This window comes from Mobula birostris, chromosome 2 (genome assembly GCF_030028105.1).
Source record: "Mobula birostris isolate sMobBir1 chromosome 2, sMobBir1.hap1, whole genome shotgun sequence".
In the NCBI taxonomy this organism is placed as follows: domain Eukaryota; kingdom Metazoa; phylum Chordata; class Chondrichthyes; order Myliobatiformes; family Myliobatidae; genus Mobula; species Mobula birostris.
In genome coordinates, this window is record NC_092371.1 from 190,425,155 (window position 1) to 190,445,790 (window position 20,636).

A 20,636-nucleotide genomic window follows, 5' to 3' on the forward strand; every position below is an offset into this window, starting at 1 on the left:
GAATAACAAGATGTTGCAAATTTAAGGAAGTATATGTAAGATTTAAGAAGCTAAAATTAGATAGAGTGTCTGAGGAATACAAGGCAAGTAGAACTTAAACAGGGGACCATGAGGAATAAAAGGGGCCAAGAAATGTCATTGACAATTAAGCTGAATAAAGGCATTTAATACATTCATTAAAAATAAGAAGGTAGCCAGGAGAGGACAAGACTTCAAGAACAAGGGAGCGAATTTATTTCTGGAACCAGAGAAAGTGGGCAAGATACTGAATAAATACTTGGCATCCATAATCTCCAAGGAAAAGGACATGAAGTATAGATCAGGAAGGAATATGCTCATATTCTAGAGCACAGTATTTTTCTACTAAAGGAAATTGTGGTATTGAGTCTTTTTAAGAATATTAAGACAGATTGATCCCCAGGGCTTGATCATCCAATCCCAAGTTACTGAGAGAGATAAGGGAGGAGATTACTGGGGATAAGATCTTTATGCCCTATTTAGCCAAAGGAGAGTTTTCAAAGGACGGGAGAGTGTCCCAACATTGTTCTTTTCTTTAAAAAGGGCCACAGGGTCAAACTAAGCAATTATAGGTGGCAAGCCTTACAACAGCAGTAGATAAATTATTGAAGATTCTCAGGGATTACGATTTGCTCATATCTGGAAAACCCAGAGATATGTCAGGTATAGTCAGTATGCACTTGTGTGTGGGAGTCTTGTCTTGCAAAATTGAATGAGTTTGTTGAGACTTCCGGTAGAGCTCATGGAGTGAAGTCGTGTTCTTGACTTGCTCCATTACCTCTGAGTTTTTTTCCTATGATCAGCTATATTTAAGCTAACCATTAAGGCATCGACTTTTATAATACTTTGAAACAAATTGTGTTTTTTGATATTTGGATGCTTTTACGGTCTGCTATGTCTAAGAACGGGAAAAATGGGAAAGACGGCAAACCTCCGGTTAGACCGAAAGGTACCAATCTTCCTCTGACTGAACCACCGTTAACTTTGAAAGCTATATCGGATCTAATTCAAATGGAAATTTCAACCTCTATAACGGAGCTGATTCATGCGGAAATTTCAATTAATCTCCAGAAAATTGCCAATGCAATCGATAAAATGCAAACATTTATCACTGAACTTCAGTCTGCTATATTTAATCTTCAAAAATCCACGCAACAAAATGAACTCAAGATGGGGAAAATTGAAGAAACAATTACTGTAATGAAGAAAAAACTTGACTTTCTGACTTAGAATCCAGAATGCGACGGCAGAATATTAGAATTATTGGTGTTCGTGAAGCTGCTGAATCTGACAATCCTATAAAGTTTTTTCTCAACTTTTAAAAAATGCATTTCCTACCGTATTTCCTGACCAACCACCTTTATTGGATCGGGCTCACAGAGTTCCATCATATTCGTCTAAGTCAGATAAACCTCGACATGTTATTCTACGATTTCATTACTTTCAAGACAAGGAGAAATTGCTTCGATTCGCTCGACCTAAAGGTTACATTGATTTTTCGGATCTTCATTTTCAGTTCGTGGAAGACTTCAGTAAACAGATTCGGGACCAATGTGTTCGTTACAGATCTGTGATGTCGGAACTCTACAAGATGGATTTAAAACCAGTGCTGCTTTACCCTGCGCGTTTAAAGATTCGCACGCCTGATGGGGCTCCCCGTTTTTTTGATTCTCCATCGGATGCCCAGAGTTACCTGGATCAATTTTCACCTTCAACATCTTAATCGTAATTTTTAATTATCTCCGTTTGATCGGAGGCTGTTAATCTGTTGGGTTTAATTTTTTTTTGCTTTATATGGGCAGAAAAGTTTATTTTTGGTTAATTAATATGGTTGCTAAACTTTTTCTCAACTGCGTCATTCCTTTCTTTTTCCCTGGGGACTCTGGGTGGTTATTCCCCCAGCATCATTTCACGTATTTCCTTTGAGGCCTTAAACTTTGTAGTTTTCAAATGTACTTTTTGTAGTTTTTCCTAACTAGTCTATGTTAATTATCTCGTTTCTTTTTTTTTGTTGAATCATAGGGTCTGTTGTTCGTTACAGTTTTCTTTATATTTACTAGCTTTTTCTTTGTATTATATTGTGTTTGTCTTAATTGGTCTACCTTTTTTTTTATTCCTTTACTGTTTTATAACTTTAGCTGATTGTTTTATACTTACACTTTTTTTTAGTGAGCGTCTATCGGAAGTCATGGGGGTAGTCTTAGTGCTTGCTTCTTTCTGGCTGGTCTGCTTTAGATTTAGCTTTGGGGTCATGGGGTGGGGGGTGGTGGGAGGGGCTTCACTTTTTAGTTTTTTTCTTCTTCGGCTATTTACATTACTGAAGCATTGGTTGCGTTCTCCTTCCCATTATCTCTTGTTTGTTCTGTTCCCTTTCCAGGTTCGTGGGTCAAACCTATTGTCAATCCTCTTTTTTGCGGGTTGACTTTAGGGTTTATGGAGTCTATTATTAATTTTGTCTCTTGGAATACTAACTGTTTTAATCATCCAATTAAAAGGAAAAAAGTTTTTAAAGTATTCCAGAGACTTAAAGCACATGTTCTATTTTTACAAGAGACCCATGTGCGGAGGGGCGACAGACTACGTTTTTTTAAATTTTGGAAGGATCAACAGTTTCATTCAAACTCAAACACTAAGATTCGAGGTGTCTCTATTTTTATAGACCCCTCAGTTACTTTTGTACAACATGATATTATTTCTGATCCGAATGGTAGATTTTTATTGGTTAGTGGTCTACTCTTTAATAAAAAGGTAGTTTTGGTTAACATTTATGCTCCCAATATGGACTGTCCGGAATTTTATAAATCACTATTTAATCTGTTCCCGAATTTGAATGAGTTTTCACTGATTTGGGGCGGAGATCTTAATACTTGTTAATCTCCAGTTTTGGACCGTTCGGCTCCTTTACGGACCTTACCCAATAAATCTGCAACTTTGATTAACTCATTCCTCTCTGATTCTGGGTCGACAGACATTTGGCGTTTTTTGCATCCTCAGGAAAAAGATTTTTCTTTTTTTTTCCACATGTTCACCATTCCTATTCAAGAATTGATTATTTTTTTATTGACTCTCCTCTTATTTCTTCAGTGGTTAAATGTGATTATGACTCTATAACCATTTCGGATCATGCTCCACTTAAGCTTTCTATTAAAATTCAGGCCAATACACAAAATAATAGGCAATGGCGTTTCAATTCGCTGTTGCTTCAGGACTCGGATTTTGTTAACTTTATGAATGAACTGATCGATCTTTTTTCTTTACAATCAACTATACAGAAGATATTCCGATGAACATCCTTTGGGATACTTTTAAAGCTTATATTCGTGGTCAAATTATCTCGTATTCTGCTGCTTTGAGGAAGAAGCTGAAGAAGGAGGAGCTGGTTATTGTGGACAAGATTAAGGAAATTGATAAGAAATATGTTACAGCTCCCTCTGAGGAGTTGTATAAACAAAGAACTGAACTTCAAATGGAACACAGTTTATTACTTTCGTCCTCGATTGTAAATCAATTAAAGAAAACAAGAAGTGAATTTTATGTACATAGTGACAAAGTTGGTAAACTGTTGGCTAATCAGTTGAAGACTAATTATACTAAATTTCAAATTAATCAGATTTATAATCAAAATGATCAACTGATACTTGATCACGCTGAGATTAATCAAGCCTTTTTTGATTTTTATTCCTCCTTATATCAATCAGAGTCCTTACAAGACTCTAAATATACGAATGACTTTTTAGATAACCTAGATTTCCCTAAGATTTCACAGGATATAAACTCTATGCTAGATACTCCCATTACCACTGATGAGATTAAGAATGTTATCTTTTCTATGAACCTGGGGAAAGCTCCTGGCCCTAATGGGTTTACCACGGAATTTTATAAATTTTTTGCACCTTCAGTAATCCCTTGGTTTTTTAGGGTTCCGGAGGCTTCATTAAAACTTGGTAAACTTCCCGAATCCTTCTATAGAGCGTCAATTTCTCTAATATTAAAGAAGGATAAAGATCCTGCTCAATGTGCATCTTATAGACCAATATCTTTATTAAATGTTGATTCTAAAATTTTTTCTAAATTGTTAGCAAACAGATTAGAAAAAGCACTTCCTTATATTATTTCGGAAGACCAAACGAGTTTTATTAAAGGTTGTTACTCTTTCTATAACATTCGCACACTCTTAAATATTGTTTATACTCCTTCACAAAATGTTCCTGGGTGCGTTATTTCTTTAGATGCTGAAAAAGCCTTTGACAGAGTAGAATGGCCTTACTTATTTAAGGTGCTCGAAATGTTTAATTTTAGCTCGAAATTTATATCCTGGATTAAATTGTTATATCATTCTCCTATGGCCTCAGTTCGCACTAACTCTTTAAGTTCACCCTTTTTCCCTCTTTCTCGAGGTACTAGACAAGGTTGTCCTCTTAGTCCTTTATTATTTGACATTGCATTAGAACTTGCAATTGCTATTCCAGAATCTCCAAATATTATTGGGATAACTCGGGGCTTAAAGTCTCATAAAGTATCATTTTATGCTGATGACTTACTTTTATATATTTCTAATCCTCAAAAATCTATCCCTGCTGCTTTAGATTTATTAGTACAATTTAGTCTCTTTTCCGGTTACAAGTTAAATCTCAGTAAGAGTGAACTTTTCCCAATTAATAAGCAACTTCCCTTGTATCATAACCTTCCATTTAAACTGATTAATAAATATTTTTCATATCTTGGGATTAAAATTACTTGTAAACACAAAGATCTATTTAAGACTAATTTTTTACCCTTAATTGATCATATTACTCAACTTTCATTTAAATGGTCTCCATTATATTTAACTTTGATCGGTCGTATTAATGCAGTTAAGATGTTTCTTCTGCCAAAATTTTTTATATACATTTCAGGCATTACCGATTTTTGTTCCAAAATCTTTTTTTGATAAAGTTGACTCTAAAATCTCTTCATTTATTTGGCAAAATAAAAACCCGAGACTGGGTAAAATACATTTACAGAAAGCTAAGAGAGATGGAGGTTTAGCATTACCTAACTTTAGATTCTATTATTGGGCAATTAATATTCGACACATAAAATTTTGGTTACTTGACCAGGATACACTATCCATTCCTAAATGGGTAGCATTGGAATTACAATCTGCTCAAGGTTATGCACTTGGCTCTATTTTAGGTTCTTCTCTTCCTTTTCATTTGAAATGCCACAAGCAGGTCTGTAACCCGATAGTTAAACATACCTTACGTATTTGGTTTCAATTCAGAAAATTTTTTGATCTTAACCAATTTGGGCTAGCGATCCCTATTTTACGTAACATTTTTTCCTCCTTCTTTCACGGATTGTGCTTTTCAAATTTGGAAGAATGAAGGTATTTCACGGTTTTTGGATTTATTTTTAGATGGTTCCCTTATGTCTTTTGAACAATTATCTAATAAATATAGTTTACCAAGAATACATTTTTATTTTTTTAGGTATCTCCAAGTTATAAATTTCCTAAGTACTATACTTTCTTCCTTTCCAATGCTCCCTCCTACATATATTTTAGATACTATAATTAACCTTAATCCATGTCAGAAAGGTGCAACGGCTATTATTTATATTATTATGAAACTTAGGAAAGCTCCATTTGATAAGATAAGGTCAGATTGGGAACAGGAATTGGGTTTCATTATTTCAGCAGATGACTGGGTGCAGATTTTACAACTAGTCAATACTTCCTCTATCTGTGCTAAACACTCCCTAATTCAATTTAAAGTTGTCCATAGAGCACATATGTTCAAAGATAAATTAGCTCGTTTCTATTCTCATATTAATCCTTTTTGTGATAGATGTCAGGGGTAGATAGCCTCTTTAACTCATCTGTTTTGGTCCTGTCCTACTCTGGAAACTTTTTGGAGAGACATTTTTAATATTATCTCAAAGGTATTGAATATAGTTATCTCTCCTCATCCTATTACTGCTATCTTTGGATTACCTAAAATTTCCAGTAATCTTTCTCCTTCAGCCCGTAGAATGATTGCATTTCTTACTTTAATGGCGAAAAGATGTATTTTACAACATTGGAAAGAGACTAATGCTCCAACTACTTTTTTTTGGTTTTCCCAGACAATATTATGCTTAAATTTGGAGAAAATTAGAAGTAATCTTTATGATTCTTCAGTTAAATTCGATCAGACCTGGAGATCTTTTATTCAATATTTTCATTTAATGTAATTTTTTTCCTCTCAGTCCATATTTATATTCCCTTCTTGTTTTTTTTTAACTGTTTTTAATGGAGGTCGGGTTTGAGGACGTGATTTTAAGTACTTTAACTCTACTTGTTTCCTAGTTAGCCCATTGCTTTGCTTTGCTTTTTAGTTTAGTTGCACGGTGGGTTTTATTTTCTTTTTCTATTGATATATATAAAAATTAGTATACTATTATATTACCTTGTTATTTTATGTTTAAATTGCACTGTTTATATTAATTTTTTTCTGTAGTAATATTTCCCGTAATATATTATATTCTAACAGTGTATTAGTGCCTATATGGCTTACCTTCTGTGTACTTATTCAATAAAAAGATTTAAAAAGGAAGAGTTTGTTTTGAAGAGGTGATGAAGATGGTTGAGAAGGACATTGGGGAAATGGATGTTGTCTACATGGACTCTACAGAAGCTTTCAATGAAGTCCCTCCTGGGAGGCTGATTTAGAAGATTAAGGCACAAAGCATCCACAGAGACTTGGTAGATTATACTACAATGGGCTTAACCATACAGTCATAGGGCAGTGATGGAAGAATGTTATTCTATTTGGATATTTGCAGTGGTGTTCCATAGGGATCAATCTTGGGACCCATTGTGATAATACAAACGATCTGGACAAATGGTGGGCTTATTTGTAAGTTTCCAAATTACATGAAAATTGGCAGAGGTAGGAATAGGAAGGAGGATCATCAAAGAATATAGCAGGATATAGGTCAGTTGGAAATATATGCATAAAAATATCAGACAGCTTAACCTGTTAAAATCCAAGATGTTGCAATTTGGGAGGTCAAGTGCAAATGGAAAGTGTACAATAAGTGGCAGGATCCTGTGGACCACTTATCTTGGAGTGCAAACCCATAGCTCCCTGAAAGTGACAACACAAATCAGTTGACAAACCAGGCAACGGTTAGTAGACAACACAGGCAGCAGCACAGTAGGGAGAACTGAAAGACAGCTGGATTACAATGCATCTATTTCTAAAGCTAGACAAACCCGGATTGTTTTCTCTGGAGCAGAGGGTGAAGGACAATCTACAGAATTATAAAATTATGAGGGAGACAGAACACATGAATTGATAATGTGTTTATCACATTAAGTCATCACTAAGTCCATGTGCAGGCAGATGGACTTAGCATATATTGGCATCATGAGCTGAGGGACGTTTGCCGCTGCAGTACTGCTCAATGTTCATTGTCCTTTAAGGAAGTAAAAATTGCAGAGACAAAATGTCTGAAGAGCATGATTATGGCTCTTTGGAGTTTTATGAGAAAAGGTAACTAGAGAAGAAATGGTCACAGGGAGAGGAGAAGATCCAACTTGTACAACATGTTCTTTATTTTGTTGCCTGTAGAATATTGCAAGTTGCAAATTAGCCACTTTAGGCCACAAAATAGCAGTAACTTAAAAGAGATTGGCTGTAAAATGTTATGAGATGCTCCAAGATGATCAGAAGTTCATTTCTGATCACTGTTAATTTTTCAAAAACAGTCCACTGAAGCATCCAAGGTACAACATCCTATAGTTGAGACACTGAGAGACAGATGCTAGAATAAGAAGCTAAATAAAATGAAGCATTGGAAGAATTTAGCAGGATAAACAGCATTTGTGGAGGCTAAAAGATAGTTGACATTTTGGGTCAAAACTGTGCAGAAGTTAGAGGGAGGGGCAAGACAGGCAGACAATAGATAAAACCAGATCTTTGGTTGGAATTGGTGGTGGGGTGGGGAGAGGTGGTGTTTTGCAGACAAGTTGTGATGAACAGATGGATCTAGGTTGGTAGAAGGGAAAGCAAAGTTTTATGAAAGACTCATGGGAGACAGGTGCAAACATAAAAGAAAAAGGCAGTTGAGGGAGGGGAGAGAAGACAGAGACCAAAGGGCAACAAGTGGAACTAAACAAGGAGGGAAGATGTACACCTTTTCTTGTAACAAGTACACCAATCCCTTCTCACAATTTATTTTTCTACTACGTCTGTTCAAGATATAACTGAAATATCCCCCTCCTCACCCCCTACCATAGTTGACAAAGCCCTCACTCAAATTTCCTCCATTTCCCATACATCAGTTTCTCTCCAGACAGAACGGTGCTCACCTTTCACACCAACCCTATGCTTCCCAAAGCCCATGCACCCAGTACATTTGCCTTAACCCTTTACTGAGATCCCTGGCCTGTTCATCCCTTCCCACTCATCCCTATTCCTGATACTATAGAAGACACAACACTTCTCCATACACCACCTTCTAGAGACCCAAGCAAACCCAAAATGATGCAAATATGCACATGCACTTCCTCTATTATGGTCGACAGCTCATAATGTGGCTCCTCTGCATCACTGAGACCAAATGTTGCCAGGGCAACTATTTGCAGAGCACCTGCATTCCATCTGCAATGGTTAACCTGAGTTCCCATTCGCATGCAATTTAACTTCCCTTGCACATACTGACCCATTTTTCACAACCTTCCTGACAGTCATAGCAGGGTTAAATGCAAACTAGAACAGGGTCCATCTGCCCGTCATCCTTCCCTTAGAGTTCCATCCATTACTACCAGTCTGTTTCACCTCTCACTCTCATTTTTATATACTCATTTTCTTTCTTCTAGACTCTCTACATAATAACTGACCAGCTGAGGTCTTCCTGCAGTTTATTTTTTGCATCCTCTAGCTTGGGTCTGCATCTTAAAAACTGGGTTGAGGTCAACAATTAGCAAATGGGATAACTGGGTAGACAAGCAATATTATTTAAGAAAATAGTTGGAAAAAGAGTTTAAGAGAATGTGGAGAACATTTCAGTTTATATTAGTTCACCAAGGACTTTTTCTAGTGATGGTATTCTGATATCTGCTTTCCCCTTCTATTGCATGAATCCTCCCTTTCTCGCTGTTTGGCTGACTGGTGCATTGTTGCACAGTAAGCTAAATCAACTGAAAAGCAAGCATTTTTCACTGAAAATGTGTCAGCCCTCACACAAACTTATGGCTTCACATTTTGCAATCCCAGTATCACCTTCATGTTGTCTTCATAACTTGAGAATGCATCTACTACATAGATATATATAAATGAACTGTTATATTTCTTACTCTGTATCAGCTGTCACACTGCTTAAGGCACAGTCAAGCATTCCTACTCGATTTCTTGTTCGTGGATCCCAGCATTCCACTTTACCCTACAAGTGACAATTACATGTAGAAAGTTAAATATTTATTCATTTGCAATATTTTACAAGTCTAAATCCCAGCATTCATTCACACAATAATTCCACATAGCTTAACTACAAAAGTCTTTAAGATTGCATTGTTACTCTGAACAGGATTTTTTCAGTGTACTTGGCAAAGATTTTGAATAGTTTTAAACTGCTAAAGGCATGTATTTATTTAAAAAAGGATTATTTTTAGGGAATAAGGAGTTGACCATTTAATACAGAGATTGCAGAATACAGCAATTGACTAGGCAGCAAATCATACATTATCATTCATAGCAAGATTGAAGTACAGAAATAAGCAAGTCTTGCTGGAATATTACAGTATTTGGTAAAATTTTATTTTGAATATGGCAGACAGTCTCGACCCTTGTCCTGCACTTGGATATAATTGTATTGGAGTCAGCCTGAAGGCACTCAAAAGTCAAACAACTAATGCTTGGGGTGACAGAAACAACAGGAATTCTGCAGATGCTGGAAATTCAAGCAACACACATCAAAGTTGCTGGTGAATGCAGCAGGCCAGGCAGCATCTGTAGGAAGAAGTGCAGTCGACGTTTCAGGCCGAGACCCTTCGTCAGGACTAACTGAAGGAAGAGTGAGTAAGGGATTTGAAAGTTGGAGGGGGAGGGGAAGATCCAAAATGATAGGAGAAGACAGGAGGGGGAGGGATAGAGCCAAGAGCTGGACAGGTGATAGGCAAAAGGGGATACGAGAGGATCCAAGAGCTGGACAGGTGATTTTTCTCCCTCTGTCCCTCTGAATATACCTCTTGCCCATCCTTTGGGTTCCCCCCCCCCCCGTCTTTCTTTCCGGACCTCCTGTCCCATGATCCTCTCGTATCCCCTTTTGCCTATCACCTGTCCAGCTCTTGGCTCCATCCCTCCCCCTCCTGTCTTCTCCTATCGTTTTGGATCTCCCCCTCTCCCATTCAAATCCCTTACTCACTCTTCCTTCAGTTAGTCCTGATGAAGGGTCTCGGCCTGAAACGTCGACTGCACCTCTTCCTACAGATGCTGCCTGGCTTGGGGTGACAGACTTTATTTACAAAAAATAATAATTTAGAGCTATGAAAGATAATTTCACTCTTACACTGAATGTAAAGTTTGTTCGTTTAGCTGAAACAAAGAAGCATAGCTTCAAGATAAATGTGACTTTGGGAGGTAGGGAGTTGTGTGGTAGGATAAAAGAGAACTGGTTATTTTACGCAGATAAAATTTCCTTATTCTGAAGAGCGAATGATCTTATACTATCATTTAAGTATAGCCATTACATGGAGCTTTAGGCATCCAACTAGAATCAACAAGAAAAATAAAATCAGTGTTTGTATTACCTCAGTTGATCCAGTAGCAAACAGGTAGTGTGCAGGGTTAATATCACAAACATTGTTCTGGCTGAGAACAAAATAGTTAACACTAAATTTTAAAATCATATTTTCCTATAAACATGTAACAATCAAATTCAAATTAAAATAGGTGAATATAAATGGTTAAAATCAAGATAAAAATGTTATCAAAATTACACAGGGCATATACAGTATGATTCTTTTGTTCATAAATTTTCAACACCTAATCAAGCCCTGCATATTTTGTCATTCAAAGCTTATTTAGTAACCTCGCTTTATAAATTTTTTCCTTCTAATGATTGTTTTGGTTTTCAATGTAAAACACTACCCCGTTCTTTCTATAAATGCATACAAATCTCAAGAATGTAAGAGTTAAGAAAAGGCATTATTGCCTATCAAGCCTTATACCTTAGTGAAACAAAATTAATTTTTATAAAATGAATCATTTAATTTTATAGTCAATGTTCACTACTTGCTTTTTGTCTCAATATTATTTAGGCTGCAGATGTTCTGGCATTTTGCAATTAAGATATCCCCATTTTAATGGGCCAATAGCTCCTCCAAGTGGTAGATACACAAAAAAAATCCACATTAAAATTGCAATGGTCCCATAATATGAGCTGAATTTAAAATCAAATACCCAATCCATCACTACACATTTCGATGTCTGTACTATGGGCCTCTCAGTTTCTACACATACCTATATTTAAAATCTCCAGCCAATTATTCCAAAGTTGGCTTTGTTCTTCTCTTCAGAGTGCAACTTTCAAAACACCACTATTTACATAATAATTTTTAATTCAGAGATTGCAAAGCTCTCCACAAATCTCTTTATATTTTCATCTTGTGCAGACTTCATAGTAGGCATACCTTTGCTCATCCACTCTATAATCTGCATTTTGAGTTTCACATCAACCCTATTTTTAACATTATTGACTTCAAAAACACCACCGTATATTTTGCAATGAACTTAAATCACTTACTTCCTCCCATCTTGAAAGCCCACTCACCACTAACCTTGCCTTCCCTCACTCCAGTGCTGAGTTGAGTTATTTTTGACTCCTAAAAAAAATTAATCATCTTTAACATAATATGTACCAATTAAAATACTTACAAAGCATCTGTCTGTAGGGAATTTAAGAATCGTCCTTGTTCCAAATTTAATCTGTAAACTTCAGAACTATAGAGAAGAAAATGGACAACAGAATTTAACTGAAGTAGTAAAATTAGTGAACACTTGAGTTTTTCACTATTAACAGCAATTCCTCCACACAGGTGTTCTATTTTCTATCCAGAAACAACTCAGTCAATTCTTCTAACATTCAGCCACGAGTCATTACAATTCCATCAAGGTATTTAATTCAATGCCCTGAAATCTGTCAAATCTATACCATAAATGCCACGATTTGCAATCATTATACTGGTAATGTAACAAAGAAAATGTAGACATGTCTCAGTTAAGCTCTGCCTGAAGAATACAACAGAACACTCATCATTACTTTATTTTGTACAATAATAGACAAATGAGTTCTTTCAGGATTAAAGCAGCATTACAAGCCAATGCATAGCCAAACACCATCAGCAACTACTAGTGGAAACTACTGAATTTATCTCTTTTACAACTGAATGAAATCTAATGCCCCCCCCACCCCGCCGCCACGGAATACAATAGAGATAGTAAGCAAAGTGTAACTGAGAATTATATACTAATCACTTGGTTTTATCATTGATTCCACCAGTGGTGCCAAATATTTTGCATTTCAATACAAGATAGTACACTGAAACAAATTATAAAATTCCGAAATAAACGTCTGGGTTCAGGACATCTCATCTGACCTGCAGAGGAATTTGGAGTGTGATCCAGTTGTCATGGTCCATATGATTACCAATGATAGAGGAAGAACAAGGAATGAAATTATGTTGAGGGAATTTGAGTAGCTCGGGACTGAATGACAGTACCAAAAAGATAATAATCTCCAAATTGTTACCTGAGCCACGTAGAAATTGGCACAGGGTTAATAAGCTCAGACAGCTAAATGTGTGCCTCAAAGATTGGTATGGGAGAAATAGGTTTGAATCTGTGGAACACTGTTACCACTATTGGGGAAGAAGAGAACTGTTCCGATGGGAACGTAAAAAGAAAATGATGAGAAATTCAGGTAACACGGAGACAAAATTGTAAAGAGTGGTGAATACAGGACTGATGGCATTATATTTGAATGCATGCAGTATATGTAATAAGGTAGTTGATCTTGTATTGCAGTTACAAATTGGCAAGTATGAGTATCACTATGTAATAGTTGAAAGAAGATCACCGCTGGGAGCTTAACATTGAAGAATACACATCGTATCGAAAGGACAGGCAAGTGAACAGAGGAGGTGGAGTGCCTCTGTTGGTTAAAAAAGATGAAATCAAATCCTTAGAAAAAAGTGACATGGGATCATAAAATGTGAAATCCTTGTGGGTGGAGTTAAGAAACTGCAAGGATAAAAAGAACCTGATGAGTGCAATATACAAGTCCCCAAACAACACGAATTACCAAAGGAATTACAAAGGACAGTGCTTATGAGGGATTAAGTATGCAGGTAGTTTGGGAAAAATCAGGTTGGTGCTGGATCCCATAGTTAGGAATTTGTAGGATGCCTATGAGATGGCTTTTTAGAACAGTTTGTGGTCGAGCCCACTAGGGAAAAGGCAATTCAGGATTGGGGACTATATAATGAACCACATTTGATTTCAGAGTAAGGTAAAGGGACCCTAAGGAGTCAGTGATCCTAATAGGATAGAATTCACTCTAATGGAGAGATACAGAGAGACTGAATTTGGATGGATTGATATTACAGTGGAGTAAAGGGAACTAGAGAGGCAGGAGAGAAGAGCTGGCAAGTTTGTTTGCAAGAGGTCTCTCGCAGGGATGATAGTTGAGCAGTTCATCCCAAATGAGCAGCATTCTGAAGGGAGGATCAGGTAACTGTGACTAAGAAGGGGAGTCAAAGACAGCATAAAAGCAAAATTGAGAACATTTTTGAAGATTGGGAAGCTTCAAACCAACAGAAGGCAACAAAAAAGCAATAAGGAGAGAAAACATGAAATATGAAGGCAAGGTAGCAATTAATACAAAAAGAGGATAAAAAAGTATTTTTTATATATATAGTAAAAGAGACAACAGTGGACATTGGACCGCTAGAAAATGATGGAAAGGTAGTAATGAGAAACAAAGAAATACAGACAAACTGAATAAATATTTTGCTCTAATTTCAGGAGGCAGAAATGAGTATAGTTACGATTACAAAGGTGGCACTTGGAAACGTGAAAGGTGTGAAGATAGATAAAGTTACCTGGGCCAGATAGACTATACCTTAGGGTTCTGAAAGAGGTAGCTGAAGATATTGTAGAAGTATCAGTATTCATCTTTCAATAATCACGAGATCCTGGAATGGCTCCAAAGGACTGAACAGTTGCAAATGTCATTCCACTCTTTCAAGGAGTCAAAAAGCAGGAAATTATAAGCTACACACATCAAAGTTGCTGGTAAACGCAGCAGGCCAGGCAGCATCTCTAGGAGGAGGTACAGTTGACGTTTCAGGACGAAGGGTCTCGACCTGAAATGTCGACTGTACCTCCTCCTAGAGATGCTGCCTGGCCTGCTGCGTTCACCAGCAACTTTGATGTGTGTAGCTTGAATTTCCAGCATCTGCAGAACTCCTCGTGTTTGCGTTTTAAAATTATAAGCTAGTGAGCCTGACCCCAGTGGTTGGCAAAATGTTAAGAGCCCATTATTAAGGACGAAGGTGTAGGGTATTTGGAGGCAGATGATAAAACTGGCCAAGTCAGCATGGTTTTCTTAAGGGGAAACCTTGCCTGATATATCTGTTTGAATTCTTTGGGTAAGTAACAGGCAGGATAGACAAAGGAGAGTCAGTAGAAGTTGCTTACTTGAATTTTCAGAAGGCGTTTGATGAGGTGACACACATGAGGCGGCTAAACAAGCTAAAAGCCCATGGTATTACAAGAAAGATAGTAGCATGGATAGAGCATCTCAGCCCAAAACGTCAACTGTACCTCTTTCTATAGATGCTGCCTGGTCTGCTGCGTTCACTAGCATTTTTTGTGTGTTGCTTGAATTTCCAGCATCTGCAGATTCTCTCCTGTTAGCATGGATAGAGGATTGGCCGATTGGCAGAATGGGAATAAAGGGGCCCTTTAATGGTTGGCTGTTAATGATTACTGGTGTTCCACAGGGTTCAATGTTGTGTTTGTTACTTTTCATGTTATATGCTAATGATCTGGATGATGAAAGTTTGCAAGACAATACAGAGATAGGTGGAGGGGCTGGTAGTGTTGAGGAAGCAGGGAGTCTGCAGAAGGACTTGGACAAGTTAGAGGAATGGGCAAAGAGTCAGATGGAATAGTGTAGATAAGTGTATGGCCATACAGTCCAGTTTGTGGTAGAAACAACAAAAGTGTAGACTATTTTCTAAATGGGGAGTGAATTCAGAAATTGACAGTGCAAAGGGACTTGGGAGTTTAGTGCAGGATGCGCTAAAGGTTAACCTGTAGGTTGAGTCGGTAGACTACTGTACTGCTAGCATTCATTGAGGGGACTACAATATAAAAATAAGGATGTAATGCTGAGGCTTAATAAGGCATTGGTCAAGACCACATTTGGAGCATTGCATTGTGAGCAGTTTTATGCCCCATATTCTTAGCAAGGATATGCTGGCAAAGTATAGGGCCCAGAGGAGGTTCACAAGAATGATCTCAGGAAGAAAAATGTTAACATATGAGGAATGTTTGATGGTCTGAGCTTGTATTCGCTAGAGTTAAGAAGAATGAGGTAGTTTGGGGGGGGGGGGGGGAGGGAGAGAATCTTTTTAAAACCTACCAAATATTGAAAGACCTAGACAGAGTGGACATGGAGAGGATTTTTCCAATAGTGAAAAGTCTAGGACCAGATGGCACAGTCTCAAGAGTACACATCCCCTTCGAGCAGTGATGCCAGTGGGTGGTGAATCTGTGAAATTCATTGTTACAGATGGCTGTGGAAGCAAAGTCATTGGGTATATTTAAAGCAGAGGTTGAGAGGCTCTTCATTGGTAAGGGTGTCAAAGGTTATGCGGGGGGCTGGGGTAAGGCAGAAGAATGATGTTGAGAGAAAACAAGTCAGCCATGACTGAATGGCAGAGCAGACTCAATGGGCCAAATGGCCTAATTCTGCTCCTGTCTTATGTTCTTCAAAGTAAATGAAAAGCTAAAAATCCGTTGCGAGAACTAGACTGAAAAACCTGATCACTTCTCTATCCGTAAACCTTACATGACCGAAACTCATTCAGCATTTTAGCTATATTTCAAATTCCAAAATACTTCAAAATCATGTTCATCATACATTCATATAATTGTGCTAACATCAATCTTCATATTCAAAAGAAAATTACATATTTAAAGATCACATTTGCACACCTTGTTCCAACAAAATAGAGATCACATGAAGGATAATGGTAAGAGAAGTCTCTACCAAACTTGGGGATGCGTGTCCTATAATAGTGGCCATGTTGTGAATGAAACTCCACGTAACGGTCGCACTGCAGAAAAACCAGCTGCAAAAAATGGAAAAGCAACTGTTAAAATGAGAACAGGAGCATGATTTGCATACAGGTTCTCCCCAAATTACAAATGTCTGACTTCTACGTAGCTCATACACAAGTGAGTGTTTGGGAGAGCAACAGGATGGATTGGCTGGTTGCTGTGGAGCTGTAGGCATCTTGTGGTGCTTGGGATCTCTGTTCACAGCCACAGTTCTAACTTGTAAACCGGAAAGTTTGCAAACAGGAACTGAACCCTGCCAGAAACAGGGGAGGACATACATATTCAACATGCCCGGAGAAGTCTCTCAAAGGCTTTATAGCATTAGAACAATATAAGCTTTAAAATATTTAAAAATTTAAGAACCGTAAAAGACATGAGATACGTACCTTTGAATAATCATCTGATAAAATCTCAAATGCAACAACTGCAAAAGAAAATTAACAATTTTAAAACTGAAGGCACTGGTAAATAAAAATTCAACATTTATCCGAAAAAGCATTGTGGTACAATTAACGCCAAAACATTGATATTTAAAGAAAAAGTAGGGTAATTTTACCATCTTCAAAATCAAATAAAAATTCAGAAGCTGCCAAATTTGTCTCCCAAATCAAGTCAGCAAATTGCTGAGCAGCACTAAGGAAACTCCAGGCCTGCTTCCATACTGCAAAACTAATATTGGAAGGCCGCAAATATAATTCAATCTCTGATAGCCATGTCCTGAGTCTCCAGTGTTCTTACAGACATGTAGGTACATACAGTAACCAACAAGTGAAAAGCAGAACACCTAAATCACATAAGCAATTTTTTAAAAAAAAAAGTACTTAAGAGGTGCTTTAAGCTTGGCAACTTGCTCCTTTTCTCAACTACCTCACCAACCACATCTTGACTCAACATTCCAAATAAATTCAATAACATAGCCTTGGGAAAAAATTCTAAGTTGAAATTGTCTATTCTTACTCTGCCACTTCTACCACTGTCATCCCTACCCAAAAATTTGTGGTAGTGATCTACACCTTCCTCAATAACCTTTACATACATCAGATTCTTAATTATTGACGCAAACAACAGGAATTCTGCAGATGCTGGAAATTCAAGCAACACACATCAAAGTTGCTGGTGAACGCAGTAGGCCAAGCAGCATCTGTAGGAAGAGGTGCAGTCGACGTTTCAGGCCGAGACCCTTCCTGACGAAGGGTCTCGGCCTGAAACGTCGACTGCACCTCTTCCTACAGATGCTGCTTGGCCTGCTGCGTTCACCAGCAACTTTGATGTGTGTTGCTTATTTATTGACCATAGCTCTGTCTTCAATACCATAATTCCAAACAAATTCATCACCAAACTTCTTGATCTAGAGTCTTGCCACCCCCCACCCCTCTTGCAACTGAATCCTCGAGTTCCTAACCAAAAAATTACAATCAGCAAGCTTAGACAACACCTTTTCCTGTAATTACCATCAACACTAGTGCCCCAACAAGACTATGTTCTCATCCCCTTATTGTACACCCTAGACATTCATGATTGTGTGGCTAGATTCTGCTCTAACATAATATGTTATAATTATGTGGTTTTTGTCAGTTTTTTTGGTCTTGGTTTGTCTTGTGTTTCCGTGATATCATTCTGGAGGAACACTGTATCATTTCTTAATGCATGCATTACAAAATGACAACAAAAGAGGACTGCGTGTCCTCATAATCTAATCTAATCTAACTCAATTTAGAAGTTTGCAAATGTCACCACTGTAGTGGACTAGATCACAAACAATGATAAAATGGAGTACAGGAAGGAGATAGTCAAGTGATATGGAGTTAAGACAACTTCTCTTTCAGTGTTAGCAATGCAAAAGGGTGGGATGGGTAGTGATGGACACACCCATCTGAATTAATAGTCCCGAGTTGGAGATAGTGAAGTGCTTCAAGTTCCTGGATGTAAATGTTTGCCCTAATACACCTACCAGACACTGTGGCCAATTAAACCACACCAGCACTACTTCCTCAGTAGGTCAGGAAAATTCAGCATTGCCCTGAATAACCTCACCACAATGCACCATACAAAGCTTCCTAGCCAGATGCATCACAGCTTGGTATAGCAAGTGCTCTGGCCAAGAAATTGCAGGGAGTTGTCAATACAGCCCAGTGATCAAGCACACAAGTGTCCCCTCCATCAACTTGCGAATGCAGCCAACATAATCAAGAACCCAACTACCCTGGAGACTTCACCTCTTCTTCCCCTTTCCCTTGGGCAGAAGATACAGGAGTTTGAGAACACATACTACCAGACTCAAGGACAGCTTCTATCTCACTACTATAACTCTTGAACAGACCTCTTACATGAAAAAGATGAACACTTAATCTGTTAGTCTCTCTTGTCATGGCCCTTGCACTTTCTGTCTCTCTAACTGTAACACTATGCTCTACGTCCTGATTTTTCTTTTTTTATAATACCATGATGTACTGACACATGGAATGATCTGTCTGGATGCCATGCAAACAAAAATTTTCATTGTAACCTGAGTACATGTAACAATAAACTCATTACCAATCATTCATTCATGCACAATATTCAACTCCATTCATAATTTCTCAACAATGAAAACAGTTCATGTTGAATGCAAGGCTAAAGGGCATTCTGACATGGGCTGTTAAGTGACAAGTAACATCTATATCATTGTCTAGCACTCTGTAACTATGTTTAACTAGAAAGTTTTACAATCTATCTAATGTTCAAGGCAGATACAAGGATGACTCAGAGTTTCTAGCTGCTTTTCACTTTAATTTCTTACTCCCATTCTAGACTTCAGTCTCTTCAAGCCAAATGTACACGTGGGAAACAGCATTTCTATGCATGTAGCCCTCAGCCGTCAATAATGAATACAACAATTCCAAATAATCAGCCTTTCCAGTCTGTCAAAACTGGTTCTGATATTGGGTCAACCAACAGTAATTTTGGCTTGCATTTTCTCTCTCCACAACAGCTTCATGACCCATAGACTGTTTATCAAGTAGTTTCAGATTTCCAGCAGCTGCTACATTCTGCAGAGTTCCTGCATATTCCCTCCCGCCCCTTTGTTTCCATCTCCACATATTCACCTCCTATTTAAACTTCCTCCAGACAGATCAGCTAGCAACAAGCCTTAAACCAGTCTGAAATGACACAAACACTGTCATCTGGCTCTTGGTCATCACTATCAATGGCAATTTATTTCTCCTTCAGTCAATTTTTCCTCTTCAGTTTAAAAATCTCACTTTTCCCAATGCTAATAAAAGTTATTGACCAATGGACCTTATTACAGCATTGAGTCAGCTCTGTACATCTGAACATTTCAATTTTCCCCATTCTTCTTTACAAAACTGCTCGAGCTCTGTCAGATTGCATGGGGATCAAGAGTGAACAGTCCATTTCATGTCCAGCCACAAATTCTCAATTGGATTGTGTATGGACTCTGACTTGGCCACTCCAGGACATTGATTTTGTTGTTTTTAAAGCCATTCCTGTGTAGCTTTGGCCTTATGCTTGGGGTCATCGTCTTGCTAGAAAACAAATCTTCTCCCAAGTCGCAGTTCTCTTGCAGACTGCATCAGATTTTCCTCCAGGATTCCTCTATATTTTGCTGCATTCATTTTACCCTCTACCTTCACAAGAAGGCCCTTCCAGGACCTGCTGCTGTGAAGCATCCACTATACTTCATGGTGGGATGGTGTATTTTTGATGATGTGCAGTGTTTCAAATTACACTAAATATAGTGTTTAATTTGATGGCCAAAAAGCTCAATTTAGATTTCATCAGATCATAGAACCTTCTTCCAGCTGACTTCAGAGTCTCCCATATGCCTTCTGGAAAACTCTAGCCGAGATTTCATGCGAGTTCCCCCCACCCCGCCAACAGTGGCTTTCTCTTTGCCACTCTCCCATAAAGCTGTGACTGGTGAAGTACCCAGGCATCAGTTGTTGTATGCCCAGTTTCTCCTGTCTCAGCCACTGAAGCTTGTAACTCCTCCAGAGTTATCATGTCTCTTGGTGGCCTCCCTCACTAGTCCACTTCTTACACGGTCACTCAGTTTGAGGACAGCCTGCTCTAGGCAGATTTACAGCTGTGCCATATTCTTTCCATTTCTTGATGATTGACTTAACTGTACTCCAAGGGATATTCAGTGACTTGGAAATTTTCTTCTATCCATCTCCTGAATAGTGCTTTTCAATAACCTTTACATGGAGTTGCTTGGAGTGTTCTTCTGTCTTCATGGTGTAG

General features: G+C 37.9%; 1 protein-coding gene across 1 annotated transcript in view; it reads right to left on the minus strand.

Moving 5' to 3' along the window:
- nol10 (nucleolar protein 10) overlaps positions 1–20,636 on the minus strand; it is a 123,918-nt gene that overhangs the window by 76,278 nt on the left and 27,004 nt on the right. Inside the window, exons 5-9 of the mRNA XM_072251227.1 lie at positions 16,778–16,815; positions 16,266–16,402; positions 11,919–11,984; positions 10,793–10,853; positions 9,341–9,426 (exon numbers count right to left, since the gene is read on the minus strand). Of these exons, the coding sequence (XP_072107328.1) occupies positions 9,341–9,426; positions 10,793–10,853; positions 11,919–11,984; positions 16,266–16,402; positions 16,778–16,815 (388 nt within the window). The remainder of the gene's footprint in view (positions 1–9,340; positions 9,427–10,792; positions 10,854–11,918; positions 11,985–16,265; positions 16,403–16,777; positions 16,816–20,636) is intronic.